The sequence below is a fragment of the Artemia sp. Qi Xiang Cuo genome, chromosome 1, assembly GCF_049724085.1.
Source record: "Artemia sp. Qi Xiang Cuo chromosome 1, ASM4972408v1, whole genome shotgun sequence".
NCBI classification, from domain to species: domain Eukaryota; kingdom Metazoa; phylum Arthropoda; class Branchiopoda; order Anostraca; family Artemiidae; genus Artemia; species Artemia sp. Qi Xiang Cuo.
The window spans coordinates 69237904-69257274 of NC_142794.1; the positions used below are offsets into that span (position 1 = coordinate 69237904).

Genomic DNA, 19371 nt, shown 5'->3' on the forward strand with positions numbered 1-19371 from the left:
CAGGTGTATTTGAATGTTCCGCAGACATCCCGCTAATGCCACTGTCAGAAACATCCCTGGTCCGCTTGGGCGCGAAAAACGACGTAATGTCACACTTCCTCTTCATGTTGAAAATCGCTCTTCTCTTAGCCAAGTCCGAAATTGAACTGAACTGACAATCTTGCACTCTCTTATACCATACCTCGAGCGCCCATTTATCCTAATTTACTATGCAAGGTCAGGTGAACATGGGGTTACCTAATTGCGTAAGCTGATCAGAGCGTATATTATTAACCCTAATTTACTATGCAAGGTCAGGTGAACATGGGGTTACCTAATTGCGTAAGCTGATCAAAGCGCATATTATTAACCCTGATTTACTATGCAAGGTCAGGTGAACATGGGGTTACCTACGGTTACCTAATTGCGTAAGCTGATCAGAACCGTTAACCCACAAAATGCAATAGGGTTTAGTATGGGAGCATATTTTTTTTCTGGTAAGGTTTTGTCTTTACAGGTATTTTTTAGACTAATTTTCGACTCGGTCAAAAATTTTTTTTTTGGGGGGGGGGGGTTCAAACCGGGTAACCCCCCCTGGATACGGCCTTGGCTTTAATTAATGCAATCGGGATGTCTAGTGGACATGTACTACACTTTTTAATGTTCTTAATTTTTGCCTCCACATCCAAGGGCGAAATAATGGAAAAATTGAGAGAGCACAAATCATAAGGAGTGTCAAAAGAAAGGGGAGAGAGGTTCTGAACTATGGAAGAAAGAAACCTGTTCAGATCATTGGCTGTAACTGAAGGGTCTTCTTGGAAATGGAAATCTATATTATTATGTGTTTTCCCACAAATTTTCTTTATTCTGTTATACCATTGTTTTGGCTTTGTATAAAATAAATCCTGGACTTTGCATTTGTAATATGAAGAAACAGATTTACGTATTTCTTTTTTTATATGTTTATGCAGTGAGCTCGCTTCGGGTGTTTTACCACTCTTTAGTAGATTCAATTTAATTCTAATTCATTTTTTTAAATGACTAGTGATGTATGGTTTGTCATTAGAACATATTTTTACTTTTTTTCACAGGGAAGGAATTTATGTATTTTGTTTTAATCTGATTTTGGAATTCAGAGACTTTAAAATTAATGTCATTTTTTCCTTTGAGAGCCAGCCAGTTTTCATTGGTAATCCAAGATCCAAATGTGTAAAGGCCATCATTGGAAATTGGGCGATAAGAGAACTCAGTAACAGAAAAGTATGATTAAAGCTGCTGAGAGGCTTCGTTAATAAACAAAAATGATAACTTTCTCCTAACGGGGACAGGAGGGACATAGAATGCCTTCATATTGGTGCATATCAAATCAAGGGTAGAATTTACTTTTGTTGCTGGTATTTTTACTATTTGTTTTAAGTTTAGGGAGCTAAAAAGGGAATTTAACTTTGGAACACTAGCATCAGTGCCGACAAAGTCGGCACTACTATCCAGTTGTTGGTAGAATCGCTGTCTTTGTGCAGTGTTTTGACTTGGGGAATAATAGAAGCAGCAAAACACAATCAAATTAAAGGGGCGTGGTAAAACTTTGGGTCTTACACTTACCCAAATAATTTAATCGTAATCTGAAAAGGTTGGGAGCATGAATTAATTTAGGAAAGAGATAATTATTTACACATAATAGCATTCCACCTCCCTTTTTACCTAGGGGGTGATCATGAGGACGAAGTTTTATGAATTGGGAATGGTTATTAATTTTCAATAAATTAGGGCTCTGTGCTTTGACCTAAGTTACGGCAATTACATCAATTTTGTGTACTTGACAGGGGGTCTCTAGCTCGATCAATTCGTCGAAATTCAGGCTTTCGGCGTTCGTAACAAGTAACTTTTGAAAAGTAAAACGGTTACTAAAGAGGGAAATTTTTTGTTTGTTATTTGTGGGAGACAGTGGGGGGTGGGAGGAACGTAGATCTAGAGGAGGGGCATCTTTTTCGGGAAGAAGGCTGGGATTCGTTTGAGAAGCAGGATTAAAAGGCGGGGCTGGACCGGGCTTGAGAAAAATGGAGAACAGCGGAAAAATTATGAGAATATTTTTAAGTTGAGATTTGGGGGGGACAAGAGTTAGATCTAGAACCCTAGTTCGTACTAGAGTCGCGCAATTCGATGCTTCCATAACTTGAGGTGCCTGGTAACGAATGGATGGAAGTAGTATCTTCTTCACTATGGTATATTACGACGGGGGTCTTAAAGTCCCCTGACTGACCTCGTGCTGTTATTTTAATGGACACTGGTGCTTCACATGACAGCCTTTATGACTCTTGTTTTTTGACAGATTTTTCTTGGCACTGTTGGAGATGGGAGACTTGGTTATCGTTGAGCTGTACTGCTTGCGGTATCTCATTGATCTTTGACGTAATGATGGGAAGGCTTAATGTAAATCACTATTTACCAGGTCCAAACTGATGAGAGAAGGAATTGGAGGGCATGCTGACTGTGGGTTTAATTTTTTTTCGGCACTTTAAGGGCTTTTTAAAATATTTGTATCCATATTTCAAGTGGATTTGACTACATTCACCGAAGCAAAGCCCACTTATAAAACTGTAACAAACCCTGTAATGCATGAGTTTGCACCCAGGGACTCTACATTATTTATTCAAATAATAATTCTTGCACAAATGAAGGTATTTACACGACTCTTCCTTCTTGCAAAACCCTCTCCAGGCATATTTGCATATACCTTTATTAGGATTAAATTGCTTCCTGGATAGTTCATCACTAGTATTGAACTCACACCTGGTTTTACATGTATAATTAAGGTCAATTTCAAAATGAACTTTACATTGAACACTTTTTCCTAAGACGGAATTAAAAGCAAAACATTTTAATACTTTAAACACACGAACTTGTCTTTTTATCTTAGTTGAACCGGAAATCACTGAATTCGTATCTATAATTTTGTCGTTGACCTTGTCTTTTGTTAAATTTTGATTTTTGATGATGTTATCAGGAGTCACATTATCATCAATAAGTTTTGTTTTAATATTGGTTTTAACAGAAATTGGGGATTTCTCCTTTTCCTGTATTGGAAAAGACTGGGGGTTACCAACTCTAACACTTTTTGAAGTGGTTAGGGTGGACATTTCTATAATAATATTTTCAATTTCACTCATCAATAATAACCGCTGCATTGGAGGTAGGATGTGTCTTGTCTTATGTACAATAGGAACGTTGTTTAGCAAGTCGAACTGGCAGGAAGTAGATTTCTTGAACACTGTATCTTGGCCAGTGGTTTGGCAATTAACATTAGTTGTTTTTGGAACAAAATTGGTTTGGCAAGATAAATCGGACGTGGTTGAAAGGGGACTGTCCTGGGGCATAAAACTGTTTTGGCAAGGGATTGATTTGTGGGACGAAAATTGTGATGACCACAATTCCTTCAAATTGTTGTCTAGGTCACTTCCCGATGGGAGACGTGGAGGTGTCTTAAGGGTAGACAGGATTTGAATGTGACAACGCAGAGTCATCAAAAGGTACTACCTTGTTATTAGTATCTTCTTTTGTAGTACAATCTAGGCAAAGACAATGTTTTGACCACTTAGAACGTTCTATACCGGAGCGATGTTCATGGAAGTAAAACTCACAGCTACTACACTGAATAAAGTTAATAGTAAATCTTAATCTGCATTCTTGGCATACTTTCTTTGCCCGTTTTTGAACCGAATTAGGCTTTTATATATTGTCAAATATTATTGCTGATGAAAGATCAGTTAGCGAGAGTCGCTGAATTAATTCATGTTCAAAGTTTTTAATTAATTCAAGTCCAAAGGGAGTGAATGCAAAAAGGTATTTACACTCTGAAGACTAAATGAAGACTGAGATATCAAACAGTTCATGGTAACAAACTGTAAGTAAGGAGTGACTCGGGCTAATAGTAATTAAAATTCAGAAAACAGAACTTTGATATCAATGGATGCTTCAATGCAGAACTTTGATATTCAAAAGAATTGGCTTCTTATGCTGATTCCAGATATATAAGATTAATTAAGTTTAGTGTTGCCCATCAAAACCTACCAGCCTGAGAAAACTTGGCTGGTTTTCAAAAAAGGGGGTGGGTAAACACCCTGAAAAGTCAAGGAGTCTTAATGAAAATCAGATTCAGCGTATCAGAGAAACCTAGTGTGAAAGTTTCAAGCTCCCTGACATACATGAAAGTATTGTCACAATAAAATTGTTTTTTTTTTCTTCCTGGTATTTTGTACCTCGATGTTTGCCTACGGTTCCAGTAGTGTTTCAATAAGATTTTAAGACATCGTACAGGTTTCTTGCATCAAATTTAAGACACTTTTTTACAAACTGATCAAAGTCGTGTAAATCTTCATACACCAGAGCTATGAGGCTCAACATGTTTTCAATTCAGCTGTATTTGCACCAGAAGTCTATTTCTGAAAATTATACTAGTTTTCATTGCAAAGTGTGTCCAAGGTTGACAAAGGTCAGTGCCCTTTGAACTGGAAAAGATGGAGGCAGAAACTTCAAAAGATGCTACACGGAGCATAGTATTAGAATTATTCCTGAAAGATTCATTCACCTAGCTTAGCCACTTTCCAAGATTGTGAAAAGTTCATCGCCTAGAATTTTATCAAAAATAATGTAACTTATGTTGTAAAGTAGGTTTAGGTTGGGTGTTATTCTGCCCTTTGTAGGGGGTATAATGAGCAGTTAAACCTTGCCCTTGGAAGGACTATAGTTACGTTCCTAAGGTGATTAAAATTTGGGTAGCGGACCCTTAGATTCGACCTGACCAATTATCAGAAGCGTGCCGACTGGTATGGTTGAGAAGCTTGAATAACGTTGTAGAGAGGTTTGGTATAACATAATACTTTTATTAATGTAATACACGATACAAGGTCTGGCTATATATATATATATATATATATATATATATATATATATATATATATCATACTATATATATATATATATATATATATATATATATATATATATATATATATATATAGCTTAAATAACGTTGTAGAGAGGTTTGGTATAACATAATACTTTTATTGATGTAATACACGATACAAGGTCTGGCTATATATATATATATATATATATATATATATATATATATATATATATATATATATATATATATACATATATATATATATATATATATATATAATATATATATATATATATATATATATATATATATATATATATATATATATATATATATATATATATATATATATATATATATATATATATATATATATATATATATATATATATATATATATATATATATATATATATATATATATATATATATATATATATATATATATATATACGGGACCTAGCTGTCCCAGAGAATCAAGAGTTATAATAATACTATGATAAAATACAATACAATAAGATACTTAAACACTTACTATATTCCAAGCTATTCCCAAAAATAAATCTCACAGAGGTCAGCCCGACAAATAGATTAGTACGACCCTCGGTCCAAAAATTTAATCTTTTATACTAAATATCAACCACATCAAATCCGACCCCTGACGTGCATAGCAAGGTTTAATGAAATTACCAAATCTGGACAGTTCCCTCAATATTGGAAACAAGGCTATATTACCACAATCAAAAAGAAAAATGGGAAGCCTGGCTTTGATGGCATTCGTCCTATTACCCTCACGTCAATTTTTTCAAAATTGTATGAAAGTTTTCTCGCAGACTGGCTTAAGATGAAAGTCCTCCCCCTCAATTATCTTAGACAGTTTGGTAATCACAAATCCACGTCAACCTCTCATTACCTGATCCATTTTGTTGATACCATGGGTAAATTACTTGAAAAACCTAACACTTGGCTTAATCTGATTTCTATTGATCTTCAGAAAGCTTTCGATTTGATTAACCACAATTTACTCATAGATAAACTTATAAAGGAATTCCACATTGGAACTGTCCTTGTTAAGCTCGTTGCCTCTTTTCTCTCTAATTGATCTCAAGCAGTTAAATATCTAAATTGTTTCTCAGATCATCTCCCCATATTTAATGGCATTCCTCAGGGGACTATTCTAGGCCCTCTCCGTCTTTCCCTTATGATTAACAGCCTTTCAGACCTTTATAACAATAGGTGGAAATTAGTCGATGACTTGACAGTTTTAGATATATTTCATAAAAACATGTTTAGAAACCTAATGGGCAAAGTCCAAGATAATGCCTGTGAGGCCTCTTCCCTTGACATGAGAGTTACCCCTTCTAAATCTGCAATAGTCTCAGTAACTTTCCTTAAATTCCCTCCCTTTTTTCTTGCTCCTGTATCTCCTGAAACCTCTGTCACATCACTTAAAGTCCTTGGTGTTACAATTTATTCTAATTTGAAATGGGACGCCTATATAAATAATATCCTACGACAAGCGAACTCCTCGCTTTCCCTCCTTAAACTTTTAAATAAATTTAGTTGCCCCCCAATCACATTTACTACAAGTATACATTTCTTTTGTGCGTCCCATATTAGAGTATGCTTGTCCTGTGTGGCACTCTGGCCTCTCAACTGAAGCAACACATAAAATTGAAAATATCCAAAAGAGAGCTCTAAGAATTATTTTTAAAGAGGGCAAGATACCATATTTGTATTTGTTAAATATTTCAAAACTAGAGATGCTCGAGCGACGAAGAAATAATTTGTGCCTCCGTTTTGCACAAAATTCCATAACAAACCCTCGGACGGCAAGTATTTTCCCCAAACGTCACTCCCCATCCAGATTAAGGCCGCCTCGATCTGTTTCTTAGCTAATCCGTGTTTTGTCCCCCATTTACTGCGTTACTTCGAGATACAAAAGAACTTTTTTCCCCTGTTTTACAGAAAAATTAATATAAAAGCCTGAAGTGTTTCTTTTTTCCCCCCGTTTTTGCCCACGCCCCTTCTTGACCAGTTTTTATTTTTTAACTCTTTTATTGACTTACTGTAGTTGGATTATTGACACTTTCTTAGTGTCTCTTTTAATTTATATGCATTTATGTCTCGCTCTTTTTTTTGTGTATATTCGCTTATTCCCCCCCTTCCTTTTCTTTTATGTCCGTTCTAATTCTTTTTCCGATTCGTATTTGTGTAAGTTTAGTTTTACCAGTTTTTATCTTTTTAACTTTTAATTGACTTTTTAAAGTTTTAATTATTGACTGTTAAATGATTGTTCATAATGATTTTTCTATTTCGTTGTTGTTTTTTGCATTTTTGGCAGTTTTAGTGCAACCATTTATAATGTCGACTCCGAAGTCCGAATTCGGCCCTTTGTGGGCTTGTGATTGTGATCTTTTTGAAATAAATAGCTTATCTTATCAAGGAAGCGGTGATTTCTCAATTTCCTTTCCAAGCCCACACATTCCAGGATGTGTACCTTTATCTTAATAACAAGTGGTATTTCCAAACTTAGCATCTTGTATTTTTGCGTCTTAAATATTTTATTTCATATTAAATTATTTTTGCTTAATTGGACAGGTTACCACACTTACTTTTTTGTTTTAGCATGCTACGTTACAAGTTTTTTCATAGAGCAAAAAAAATTGCCGTCTCCGACGTTCATACAAAAAAGAAAAGGAAAGACGAGAAAAAGGAAGATATAAAAGAAGAGAAAAAAGTTGAAAAGGAGGAGAAAAAAGAGGAAAATAAGGGATTGAAAAGGAGATCCAAAAGTGAGGCGGAGGAAGAAGAAAAGAAGGGCGAAGATGCAGAAAGCAGTCAAGGAGAAGGGAAACCAAAAGAAGGGTATAAGAAGGTAAACGTATAAAACAATTTGTTGTTAGTTTTTTGCTCAAATTTCGGTCTTACCTTAAAGTGGCCCACAGACAATTCACAGTATGTTTTAATAAATTGAGTTTATATTGTATGAGACATTAGATATATTTAGTTTAAATATTAGACTTTTAAAGTACATTCTAATTATTTTTAATAATCAAGTCACAATATTTTAGATAGTTCAGAAATTCATGGTATTTAGCAATTGTCTTATCTATTTAAAGCAATGGCTTAAGTTTGCTCCTCCTGAAAGTGTTTTTCTTCTTCTTCTTTTTTCTTGGTGAATTGGATCATTCACTGGTTATGTCCGAGTTTTTAAAAACGGACTGAGTCATCTTGATTGGCATCCTTTGGTCAGAGAACCTGCCATGCATGATTCTAGCCGGTCAAAGTCCTGTCAGTCAAAACATGTTTGGACGGTAGGAGACCAAGGTTACTAGGTTACAGCTGGGCTTGAACAGCAATGAAGGCACATAGAGGCAGGAATTCCCAAGGTCTCTCTTTGATTTTTCATACCAACGCTTAGTCGAAATATTTGAGGGGGGGGGGGTCATGTACATGAGGGTCAACGAGTTCCGGTGTTGGCAGCAATTCAATTTTTTTGTTTGATGAAACACGCGGCTGAGGGGCTTTAACCGACCTTTCTGCAACCATGCTCTAGCATGACAACCAAGAGAAGGGCTATCATAGGCTGCATAATCGATTGTATTGGCTGAGTTTTTTTTTTACTTAGCTCTCTTTTAAGTTACTTGGCACTCTCCAACTCTTATGAGAGTATCAATAAATACTTAACGTCTGCCAAGTGTTGTCTGCCACATGATAACTGAAACGTTTTCGAGTAAACTTACTTGAAGGTTATTGACTGTGGTCAAAGTTTTTCAATAAATCACAGAACTGAAACAAGACAACAGATGGCTCCAATCTTCCAATCTAAGCGATTTTTAAATCCAATAATCGATTTTTAAATAAAAAATATATGAAATATTTGTGGTTCTTACTCCCTTCTGGTCATTATATTCAAAAAGTCCTTTTCTCTGATCATCTTTCTTTTTCGCTATTATTAGATGGACCTTCCAATACCTGTGGGTTCCTCAGAATATTTTCCATGAGTAAGCCCATTTACTTCCAAACATCTTGTTAGAACTCTGTGGTATGTTTTCAGTATATTGGAAAACCCTCTTCATGCTGGTTTTCATGCTAATTCCGAATATGTAAAAGTCAACAATTTCAAATATGCCTTTTAAATATATCTCAAGAAATCTTTAATTAAGCCCGTTTATGAAAAAAGGTGATGATAAAACCAAGGGAAGTTATTATAGAGGCATTGATTTTATATATTTACTAACCCAGTTACATAGCGTAATGATACTTATTCAATTAGGAAATGATGTAGATAATGTTTTAAAAAAAAGAACAGTTTGGTTTTTGGAAGCGAAGAGAACCTGTTTGCCAAATTTTCAAACTTAGCCTATATTGATAATTGGGAAGCATCTGGATCATCAGACCCAGATCAGAACCCTTTGGTCCTTACTTTTATAAATTAAAAACAGCCAGTTGATTCAGCCAATATAAAAGCTTTCGTGAAGGCTCTTTCCTTGTAGCGCATATCAGATAAATACACTTAAGTGATTAGTTCTACGAACGAGAATGGTATTGGTGTCGTTAATGTAAGATATGAAGTTAGGATTTGGTTCTACGTGGAATCTGCAGTTAAATATAGTTGAATCCTGTCCCTTTTTTTATGGTCGTTATCCTAGGGAGCACACCAAAAGCTAAGGAAAAACATGGTGTCGAACGGAAAGGCGAAACTCTTTAGAGCTTAGATTATACATGAGGTATGATTGTCCTAGGTAAGTGCTAGCGAAAGGAAGTGGTTTTTGGAGGTTTCCAGCGTTCTGGGTGCAAGAATTGATTGAGAAATTGGGTTAAAAAGACTGTGTCGCTAGTTATGTCACAATTAATGATAATGAAGAGGTGATGCTAATTACCAAGAAAATCGATCATAGGGACAGCTTTACTTATTTCTGTACAAATTTTAGTAAAGTTGGTGGATTAAACAGTTCGTAGTTGTATATTCTATGGGTTTTGCACTGCCGTTTCAATTAGCCCAGAGGGAGGGGGATTGCTCCATCCTGGCGGAAAAAAAGTTATGATCAGACACGTCAGATCATAATCCAAATTTTTCTTGGAGAGCTGAGCCCTTTCCGAGCTTCGTCCTGAATGGGCACCGCTTCCACAATCTGCACATGTGATTTTCAGTGATTTTTACCAGACAACACATTTATCCAACATTCAATCAACTTATAATATCGGTTTTCTAAACCACAGGCTTCATCCAAAATACTTTATTATTCAAAATGTAACAAGATTTACCGCAAGAGATTCCGGTTCTGTTAAACCCGTCGAAACTAGAATCTACAAATAAGCTAATTGTTTGCTCAGGATTGATAGTGATGGAGGAAACTTTAGCTTTGTCTATCTCTGAAGTTAAACCCCCTTCTCCCTGAGAATCATGCAGAGAGAGAGAAATTGAAATACCTTACTTGTAGTTAAAGTTTGAGATGCTGAAATATTTTTTTTTAGTTAATCCAATTTTTTAGCTAGATATGGAAGGAAAATAATCGTATTGCTCTTATGCCATATCAAATCTTGGATAAAAACTGTAATAGAAAAGATCATAAAAAAGATCATGAATCATACATAAAAAAGATCAACTTCTTATGGAGATTTTAAACATGTAAAATTTTTAAAGTTTAAAGTTACCTATCAAAAACTTCTATCCAAAGAGAATATTTGCCTTATCTTCGTGAAAGGGGGAAAACACACACAAAAAGGCAAGTGATCTACGATGAGAAATTAAATAACAAAAAACTAAAATTTTTCAAATAAAAGTAAAAAATTACACTAAAACTTAAAACGAGCAGAACATATTCCATGTATCAGAGGGGCTGTCCCCTTCAAAACCACCGATCTTTACGCTAAAAGATTTTTAGTGCTTAAATAGCCAATTTGTTTAAGCAGTCGTTCTTGAAGAATTGCAAATGTCGCTCTGAGTAATTTTCTAAATTGAAAATAAACTTAAACCAGGTTATACTAAAAATTGTCCCTAATTGTGGCCGATATTCTCGTAAGGCGTTGGCTAGACTTTACTCAATATATTGTGACCATTCCATTCTTTTTCTGTCAGGTATGCACCCAGTTTTTTATACTAGTCATATGCAGGACATTAGAGCATTGTATTTCCGTTACTGTAATTACCTTTTATATCTGCCTTGTTGGCATAGAGTGCCAAGCTAGATGCCAATACATAGCTAGATGCCATGCTAAAAGAAGAGGCTTGCCTGAGTTTAGGTTATTTTCATCCTCTCGCAGGATTACTTTGATTTGCGTTGCTGTTTGTTATATTTATTGTTGTCATAGAAACGTTCTTTTGTATGTGGTTTCTTTTTGTTTTTGTAACTCCAATTTATTACCATGGTAGTGGTATTAAAAATAAATTAATATTATAACTATCCAAATTAAACTATCAACTTCTCAATATAAGGGGAGTTTTTGCTCCCTCAGGCCTATTTCGGCATGCTTTATCCTACATTCATATATACACACATATATATTTATTGTTACAGGCATACACATATATTCACTCACTTTATAAGAAAAAGGAAAGTTATCACATTTTGCAGATAGTGTCTTTATTCATCAAAATGGAAACTAGTTTCTATCATAATTTGGTGCCATAAAATAATAGAAAACACCACTTTCTCGTTGCATGATCTTTTTGGCTTCTTAAAAAAGGCTCTAGAACTTTCGATTTTCGTTTAAATGAATACTTACTCGATTTTTTTGGATCATTGGTTCGATCATCCCTCGGAAAAATCATGATTACTTGCCGTTTTATATTGGGGGAGGGGGGGCATTTTTCGAAAATCAGGTGAATTTTCTCAGGCTTGTAGCGTCTTATTGGTAACTTTAAAATTAATGAATTTTATATTTTTCGAAACAGCGTAAAATTTCAATTGTTTTGATGTATTCAATGGCATCAAACCTCCTTATTAGCCGCAGTCGCGCCTTGCTTACTGTTCCTTACCACGAAATGTTTGATTGCACCACAACATTTAGCATATTAGAGAACACTATTGTAAAAGTTTCCAGCTCCCATCTGCAAAAATGTGGATCACTTTATGTATATTTATTTGTTGTTGTTTTTTTTTTTTCGTATCCAATTGTACTGAACTAAAAATTGGGGGTTCAGTCAACCTGAAATTATAAGTTCTAGTGCTCTTTTTAAGTAGCCATAAAGATTGTGTCACGGGAAAGTGGTGTTTCTACCATTTTGTCGCACAAAACTTACAATTTTACACCTAAGAGGTCCAAATTTCTATCAATTCTGATAGAAATTCTGAGATAGCCACTCGATTTAATTTATTGAAAAACAACGTATTGAGCTTTTCGGTTTCAAAGGTGGCAATGGCGCGTGGTGGCCTGTTCGTTCTTAAAGTGTCTACAGGCATTTGTACATTCGTTCTCACATAGTTCGAACAAAATAAGCGATTAATATAGACATTCATTTTAAAGCGTCATTTACTACTACTACTACTAACAACTCATCGCAGCACCAAGCAGCCTGAGGCCAACACAGCTACGCACGCTCCTCCTCCACCTCAATCTATTCAAAGCTTCCCTTTTTACACCCGCCCACGAAGTTCCCATTTCCTTTAAATCTTTCTTTATGACGTCCTCCCAACCCAGACGGGGACGACCTGCTTTCCGTTTAGCCCTAGATGGTTGGTCGAAGAGAACAATCTTCGGCAATCTGTCACCCTTCATCCGCAGAACATGCCCCAACCACCTCAACCTTTCTTTCATTATAGACCTAGAAAGCGGTATTGAACCAAATTTTTCGTATAACCTATTTTTTGAAATTCGGTCAGTCAACTGGGTACCCAGAACAATCCTTAAGCAATTTTTCTGGAAAACATCTAGCAAATCTTCATCCGATTTTCGGAGCGTCCATACTTCAGAGTCATATTTGATCACTGTCATCACTGTAGCTTCTAATATTCTAATCTTGGTTTGTAGACTTATCTTCCTATTCTTCCAGACTTTTTTTTACTGTGAAAAAACACCCTGGGCCTTGGCTATTCTATTTTTAACATCTTACCTGCTCCCACCATCTTTACTAATAATACTACCAAGGTAAGTGAAGCTGCCCACCTGATCAATCTTTTCATTACCCAGCGTCACCTCTTCATCTTCACTTATTCCTAGCCTTAGTGACTTAGTCTTCCTAACATTAATTTTCAAACCAATACTAGCACCCTGGACTCGCAAAACCTCTAAAACTTCATTCATTTTGCTCACACTTTCATCTAGGATGCTTAAATCATCAGCATAATCCAAGTCCAGGAGACTTTTTCCTCCCCATTTGATTCCGTGGTCTCCCATTGCCTTTCCTGTGCTCCTTAATACAAAGTCCATCAAAATTATCCATATAAGAGAGAGAGAGCATAATCTTGCTTAAATCCTGATTTAATACAAAACCAACTACTAACATCATCTCCTACACTAACTATTTCGGTTTTATTCCCGTACATATCGCTAGTCAATTTAAAGTATAAGTCTGGCACACCATACAAGGATAAAACCTTTAATAAAGATCTTCTATCAACTGAATCGAACGCTTGCTCATAATCTATAAAACTGAGGACCAAAGATGTTTGAAAACTTAGGAACTTCTCAATTATTAGCCTAAGAGTGAAAATTCGGTCAACACATCCTCTACCTTTTCTAAAACCGCACTGCTCTTCTCTTAAAACTTTGTCTACGGCATCTCTCAGTCTAAAAAGTATCATATTACTAAGCAATTTGCTACCTACAGAGACCAGACTAATGTCTCGATAATTACCACACTCACTTTTATCACCTTTCTTATAAAGTGGCTTAATTAAGGTTTTCCTAAAATCGTTAGGTACTTCCCCTTTTTCAAAAATCATATTCATAATCTTCAATAACTTATTTCCAACCTCAGAACCACCATATTTAAGAAACTCATTTACCACCCTATCAGCACCTTGAGCCTTATTATTCTTTAATCCTTGTAGTACTGTTGCTAATTCCTCCTCACAAAACAAATCTTCCTTCACATCCAAGGTATCACAAACTTTTTCATTCTCCTCTATATTTTTTCCTGCAACTCTATCTCGGTTAAACAAGTTCTCAAAATGTTCGGCCAATCTCGCTTTAGCTTTTTCCTTATCGCTAATTGCCAACCCACTCCTATCTTTAACTGGGACAAGTCCGGATTGACTACTACCTCTCAATTTGTTAACGTACCAGTACAATATTTTACTATTATGCCGTCTAGCTGCATCTTCTAAATCCTCGGCAATTTTATCCATGGCCTCCACCTCACACCTCCTTAGTTCATATTTCAATGCTTTCTCCACTTTCTTTACATTTCTTTTGTTTTCATGCGATCTATCACTCAGATAATTCTTGTACAAGTCCTTTCTCCTTTCTATTAAACATAAAGCTTGTTCACTAATATTCTTAGCTGCAGTTCTAGCTTTCTTCCCTTATACACCTTCAGCAACTTCACAAATTATTTTTCTAAAATTATTCCAACCATCTTCCACATTATCAAATTTTAAACTCTTAAGTTTAGTATTCTACTGTTCCTGGAAAGTTTCTCTCAAATTCTCATCCTGGAGTCTACTAACATCATAACTTCCCGGGAGGTAATTACCCTTCCGATATTTCAGCTTTAAATTAAACCTTTACACTACTAGATGGTGATTTTTACTTTTAATATCAATAATAGCACTCCTATATACCCTAATATCTTGTATTGATCCTGTCAGTCTTCGGTTTACTAAAACATAATCAATAAGGTTTGCTGTCTTACCATCACGTTAATACCATGTTAGCTTATGAGCCATTTTATGAACAAACACCGTATTGGTTATAACTAGATTGTTATACCTACACAATTGCAAAAGTCTGTATCCATTACTGTTTTCTTTTCCTACACCAAATATACCTAGGCTGGGATACCATCTATCCTTATTTCTACCAACCTGGGCGTTAAAATCTCCCAGTAATAACATTATATTTCTACCTGGGACCTTGTCTATTTGCTCCTGTAACTATAATTCATCTGAGTCACTAGTATCTCCATCAGTCGGTTCTACAGGGGCGTATACTACTATAACTGACACCCTGAACTTTCTAGTCATAAAATGAGCAATTAGTATTCTATTATTAGTACCTTCCTAACCTAAGAAATACATAGCAGCTTCTTTGTTGTTCAACAGCCATACTCCCCATCCGTGTATCCCATTCTTCCATCCTGAATAAACAAATTCTATATCCCATAATTTTAGAATTTCTACCCCTGAGATATCAGTTCTCGAAACTCCCAATAAGTTCATTTCGAATTGTCTGAATTCGTAGGTCAAAATATCAATACGATAGTCATTTTTTAACTTCGTAACATTCCAAGTTCTAATTTTCATGTTCTTTAAATCATTGAAATTTTTTTCGCCTCAGGAAAAACAATGATCCCGGATACCAGTGCAGGACGGGGATCACTTATCTTCTCAAGTCTACACCCAAGTGCTTAAGCCGGCTTAGAACCGGACAGCAAGAAGTACCTGGGACCTCCATGGATGGAGGCTTTGTTCAATCCTGGGCCTATCTTGGTCACAACATGGTTTTCAGCACTTGGCGATGCTCTTCTATCAAAAAGAGTCAAAATCCTGCACAGACATTCTCAAGCCTATTACCTCCGACTCATTATATATTCATGCCTACAAATATTATGCTACTACGGGGAGGCAGCCCATAATAGATAAATTAGCTAGGAAGAGGTTTTTCAGACCAAAGACGCCCATCAAAACATACCAATCCCCGACTAATTGTCCAGTAGTCAGACTCCCGTGCGACTGCTGTGTCGTGTACTAGGCTATAATTTCCTCGAGGTGTACCACTCCTCAAGGGGGAATAGAGTTGACTATAAGGTCCCCAGTCTTGCAAGTACCCCGAATGGGCCGAGGCAGCCCTTTGCAGAGGCCGTTTTCCTTAGATCTGGATCTTACGCCCTGCCACAGTTGTCTTCCTAGAGAGGATCCTCCCACGATGGTGTTCTGCATCACCATGCAATTTAACCCATTACTGGGAGAAGGTTTGCAACTCATTGAACTTGTGGACAAATCAGTGGGCCCTTTGGAGCGTACATTTGAGGCGCCTTCTTCCTCCTCCACCTGTATTTATAACCCCGGGCGAAGGTGCCCCAGTTTCTATTATGGACCCCCAGGGACAAGGTCCCACCCTTGGTCCGTGCCTCCTATGGAGGTACCCTACATATCTGTAGAGCGTTCCCCTATCGCCACCTGGGGACACGCTGAATGGCCTGGGGGAGGCCAGATAAACGGATCACTTTTGTTTTGCAAAGGCCATAACTCATTGACATATTTAACCTACTACTTATAAATATACATAACTCACTGACTAGGCCTATCTAAGTTATATACAGAAATATATAACTGAGTGACATATTTAACCTACTACTTATAAATATGTGTAACTCACTGACTAGGCCTATATAAATTATATACAGAAATATATAACTCAGTGACATATTTAGCCTACTACTTAAAATATGTGTAACTCACTGACTAGGCCTATATGATTTATATACACAAATATATAACTCAGTGACGAATTTAGACTACTACTTATAATTATGTGTAACTCACTGACTAGGCCTATATAAGTTATATACAGAAATATATAACTGAGTGACATATTTATCCTACTACTTATAAATATGTGTAACTCACTGACTAGGCCTATATAAGTTATATACAGAAATATATAACTCAGTGACATATTTAGCCTACTACTTATAATTATGTGTAAGTCACTGACTAGGCCTATCTAAGTTATATACAGAAATATATAACTGAGTGACATATTTAACCTACTACTTATAAATATGTGTAACTCACTGACTAGGCCTATATAAGTTATATACAGAAACATATAACTCAGTGACATATTTAGCCTACTACTTATAAATATGTGTAACTCACTGACTAGGCCTATCTAAGTTATATACAGAAATATATTTACCCAAGTTGATTTACTTTATGTTTGATAAAATAAAATATGGTGATATATAATTGCGCGGTATGTGTAAAGGAGGAGACCCGGTGGATTAGTATGTAGGTGGCAGGGGCCTGATGCCTCAAAGCTGCATTATTTCGCCCAAGTTTTGTAACTTTCCGTGAGCCTACATATAAATATAAAAGAGATTCTGGAAGGGGGAGGTGTAAATAATCTAAAGTCTCCCTTCATTTGGATTAAGAAAGATTATAAGTGCTACGGGCGGATAGCTCCCTCCTTATAGCAAAAAAAACGTGTTCTTTGTAACATTAAAGGTTACATCCACATGCTTACTGGCGCAAAAGGTTTAATCATCTTGAGCATTGTCAGGAATATTTTTCTGAAGGCGGCGGCGAACGTTACTAGGAATTTTGTTTTTATCGATGTTCGAAATATTGAGTTTTATGTTCATTTTCCATGTATTAATCGGTTCATGACAACAAATATAAGTAAGGAGTGGCTCGTGTTAATAGTAGCAAAAAAAAGTTTTTATAGCAATATACGTTTTAAAAGAATCGACTTTTTTGGTAATTCCAAATATAGAAAATTCACCAAGTGGAAAGTTAGCCAACAAAAGTTCTGAGCTTGAGAAAATTTGCTCCATTTACGGAAAAGAGCGAAACACTTCTAAAAGTGTAAGTAATTTTGATGAAAATTACGCCCTCAACTTCGGCATTTAGAGAACTGCTATAGAGGTTTCAAGAGCTTTATTTGCAAAAATGTGAAGTTTCTCATTTTTCCGAGATTTGTGTTTGTTTGTTTGTTTTTGTTTTTCGTCAGGAGTGATCGTATTGAACCATAGATCCTAGAATATTAGGAGAAGGCTCTTTAGAAAGGAATTTTAAATTTTCTATTTATATTGTTGAGTAGCAAAAAAAGTGTGCCACTGCAAGGCGGCGTGTTCAGCCATGTTGTGGCATAAAGTGACCATTTAGATCCAAAGGGTGCTGGAAAACTATCAAGTGAAAATTCTTAGATAAGCGATCCGTTAGAATTATTGAAAACTGTGTATTGAGCTTAATAGCTTAAGAGAAAGTAATGCTGCGCGGTGGCGCATTCTCTCCTGGAGATGCACGTAGTCCATACGAAATAAACGGTTAATATAGACTTTTGTTTTTAGGCTTCGTTTAACTAAGTTTATTCTTTTAAGGCTTGATGAAATTATGCACAGTGGCATATAGTTGCGCATAAGCCATTAAGTAAGAAGACCGGTTGATGTGTGTAAGTAGAGGAAGTATGCTTTAAGCCTCAAATAGTGCAATTATAAGGCCAAATTCACCAGCTCCCCCCCCTCCCTAGCCTTCATATTAATTATGAATGATGTTTTTTGGTAAAAATTAATATCTAAACCCTCTTTAATCCCCGGAATATATTTTGATCACGCCTGTAATATTGGTGCTGGAAAAGGTGGTGTTAGCGCCCCTCTTATTGCAGAAAATCCTTTTCTGCTTAATATGAAATTCTTACTTTATTATAAAATTCTTATTATATAATTTATTATAAATTATATACAAAATTCTTACTTTATATGGGAAAAAACATATGGAAAATGAAAGTTTCGGATTCTATTTGCTTACACTTACTGTCAACTGCGCCCTCTACTTTATTAAAATCAAAATAAAATTCCAAAGATTACAAAATTGTTATAAATGTTAGATTTTTTTTTTTTTATGCCCCTAAAATTTCTGCGCCCGGGGTAAGTTCCCCCTCTGTCCCCCCTAAAATCGCCTCTGACTTGACCCCAAACTACTAGAAAATAATTATATTCTTATATCCTGTAATTCGGGACAAAGAACCGTGAAATAAATTAAATCCTCTACATTATCTCCACACATGGGGCACGCTCTGTATAACCTCACACTTCTGAGATAAATGCCCATAAAAACGAAGAATCTGCAGGGCAATTTAGATCAGTACGACCCGAGTATGATTGAGCACATAATGGTCTTCCCTTGGAGAACGGCCTAACAAACGGTTTTTGGCAGTTATCTCAGCAGTATGAAAGAATAGGATATAACTATGTGGTAGATTTAACAATTGCGTTTCTTTCTCAGATATCGTTTTCAATATTACTGACCGGATCCATCAAAGCTAATTGATCGCTCCTTATTTAATCCTTATTTAATAAGATAGCCGGTCCTCTGTTTTTCTATTATTAAACGCTCTAAAAGGAATGTATTGTTGAAATTTAGTTCAGTCTTGTAATCAACCATGTGTGAGTGCTATAACAAACTAGTTAACTTGAAACACTTTTAAATATCGTTATTCCCAAAACTGTGCCACCGTCTATAAACAAGTGTTTGTGCTTCTAAAAGCAGAATCTACTTTCCATATTTGTGAAGGCTTTATTACTTTATAGGAGTTTGAAAAAAGCCCGCTACAATTTACCCTTTTACTTTCTATGATTTTCGTGAAAGCACGTG

General features: G+C 35.7%; 1 protein-coding gene across 3 annotated transcripts in view; it reads left to right on the plus strand.

Moving 5' to 3' along the window:
• LOC148956658 (translocation protein SEC62-like) overlaps positions 1 to 19371 on the plus strand; it is a 78936-nt gene that overhangs the window by 30111 nt on the left and 29454 nt on the right. For all 3 annotated transcript variants that reach the window (XM_089086506.1, XM_089086520.1, XM_089086515.1), the window contains one exon: positions 7514 to 7763. In XM_089086506.1, the coding sequence (XP_088942632.1) occupies positions 7514 to 7763 (250 nt within the window). The remainder of the gene's footprint in view (positions 1 to 7513; positions 7764 to 19371) is intronic.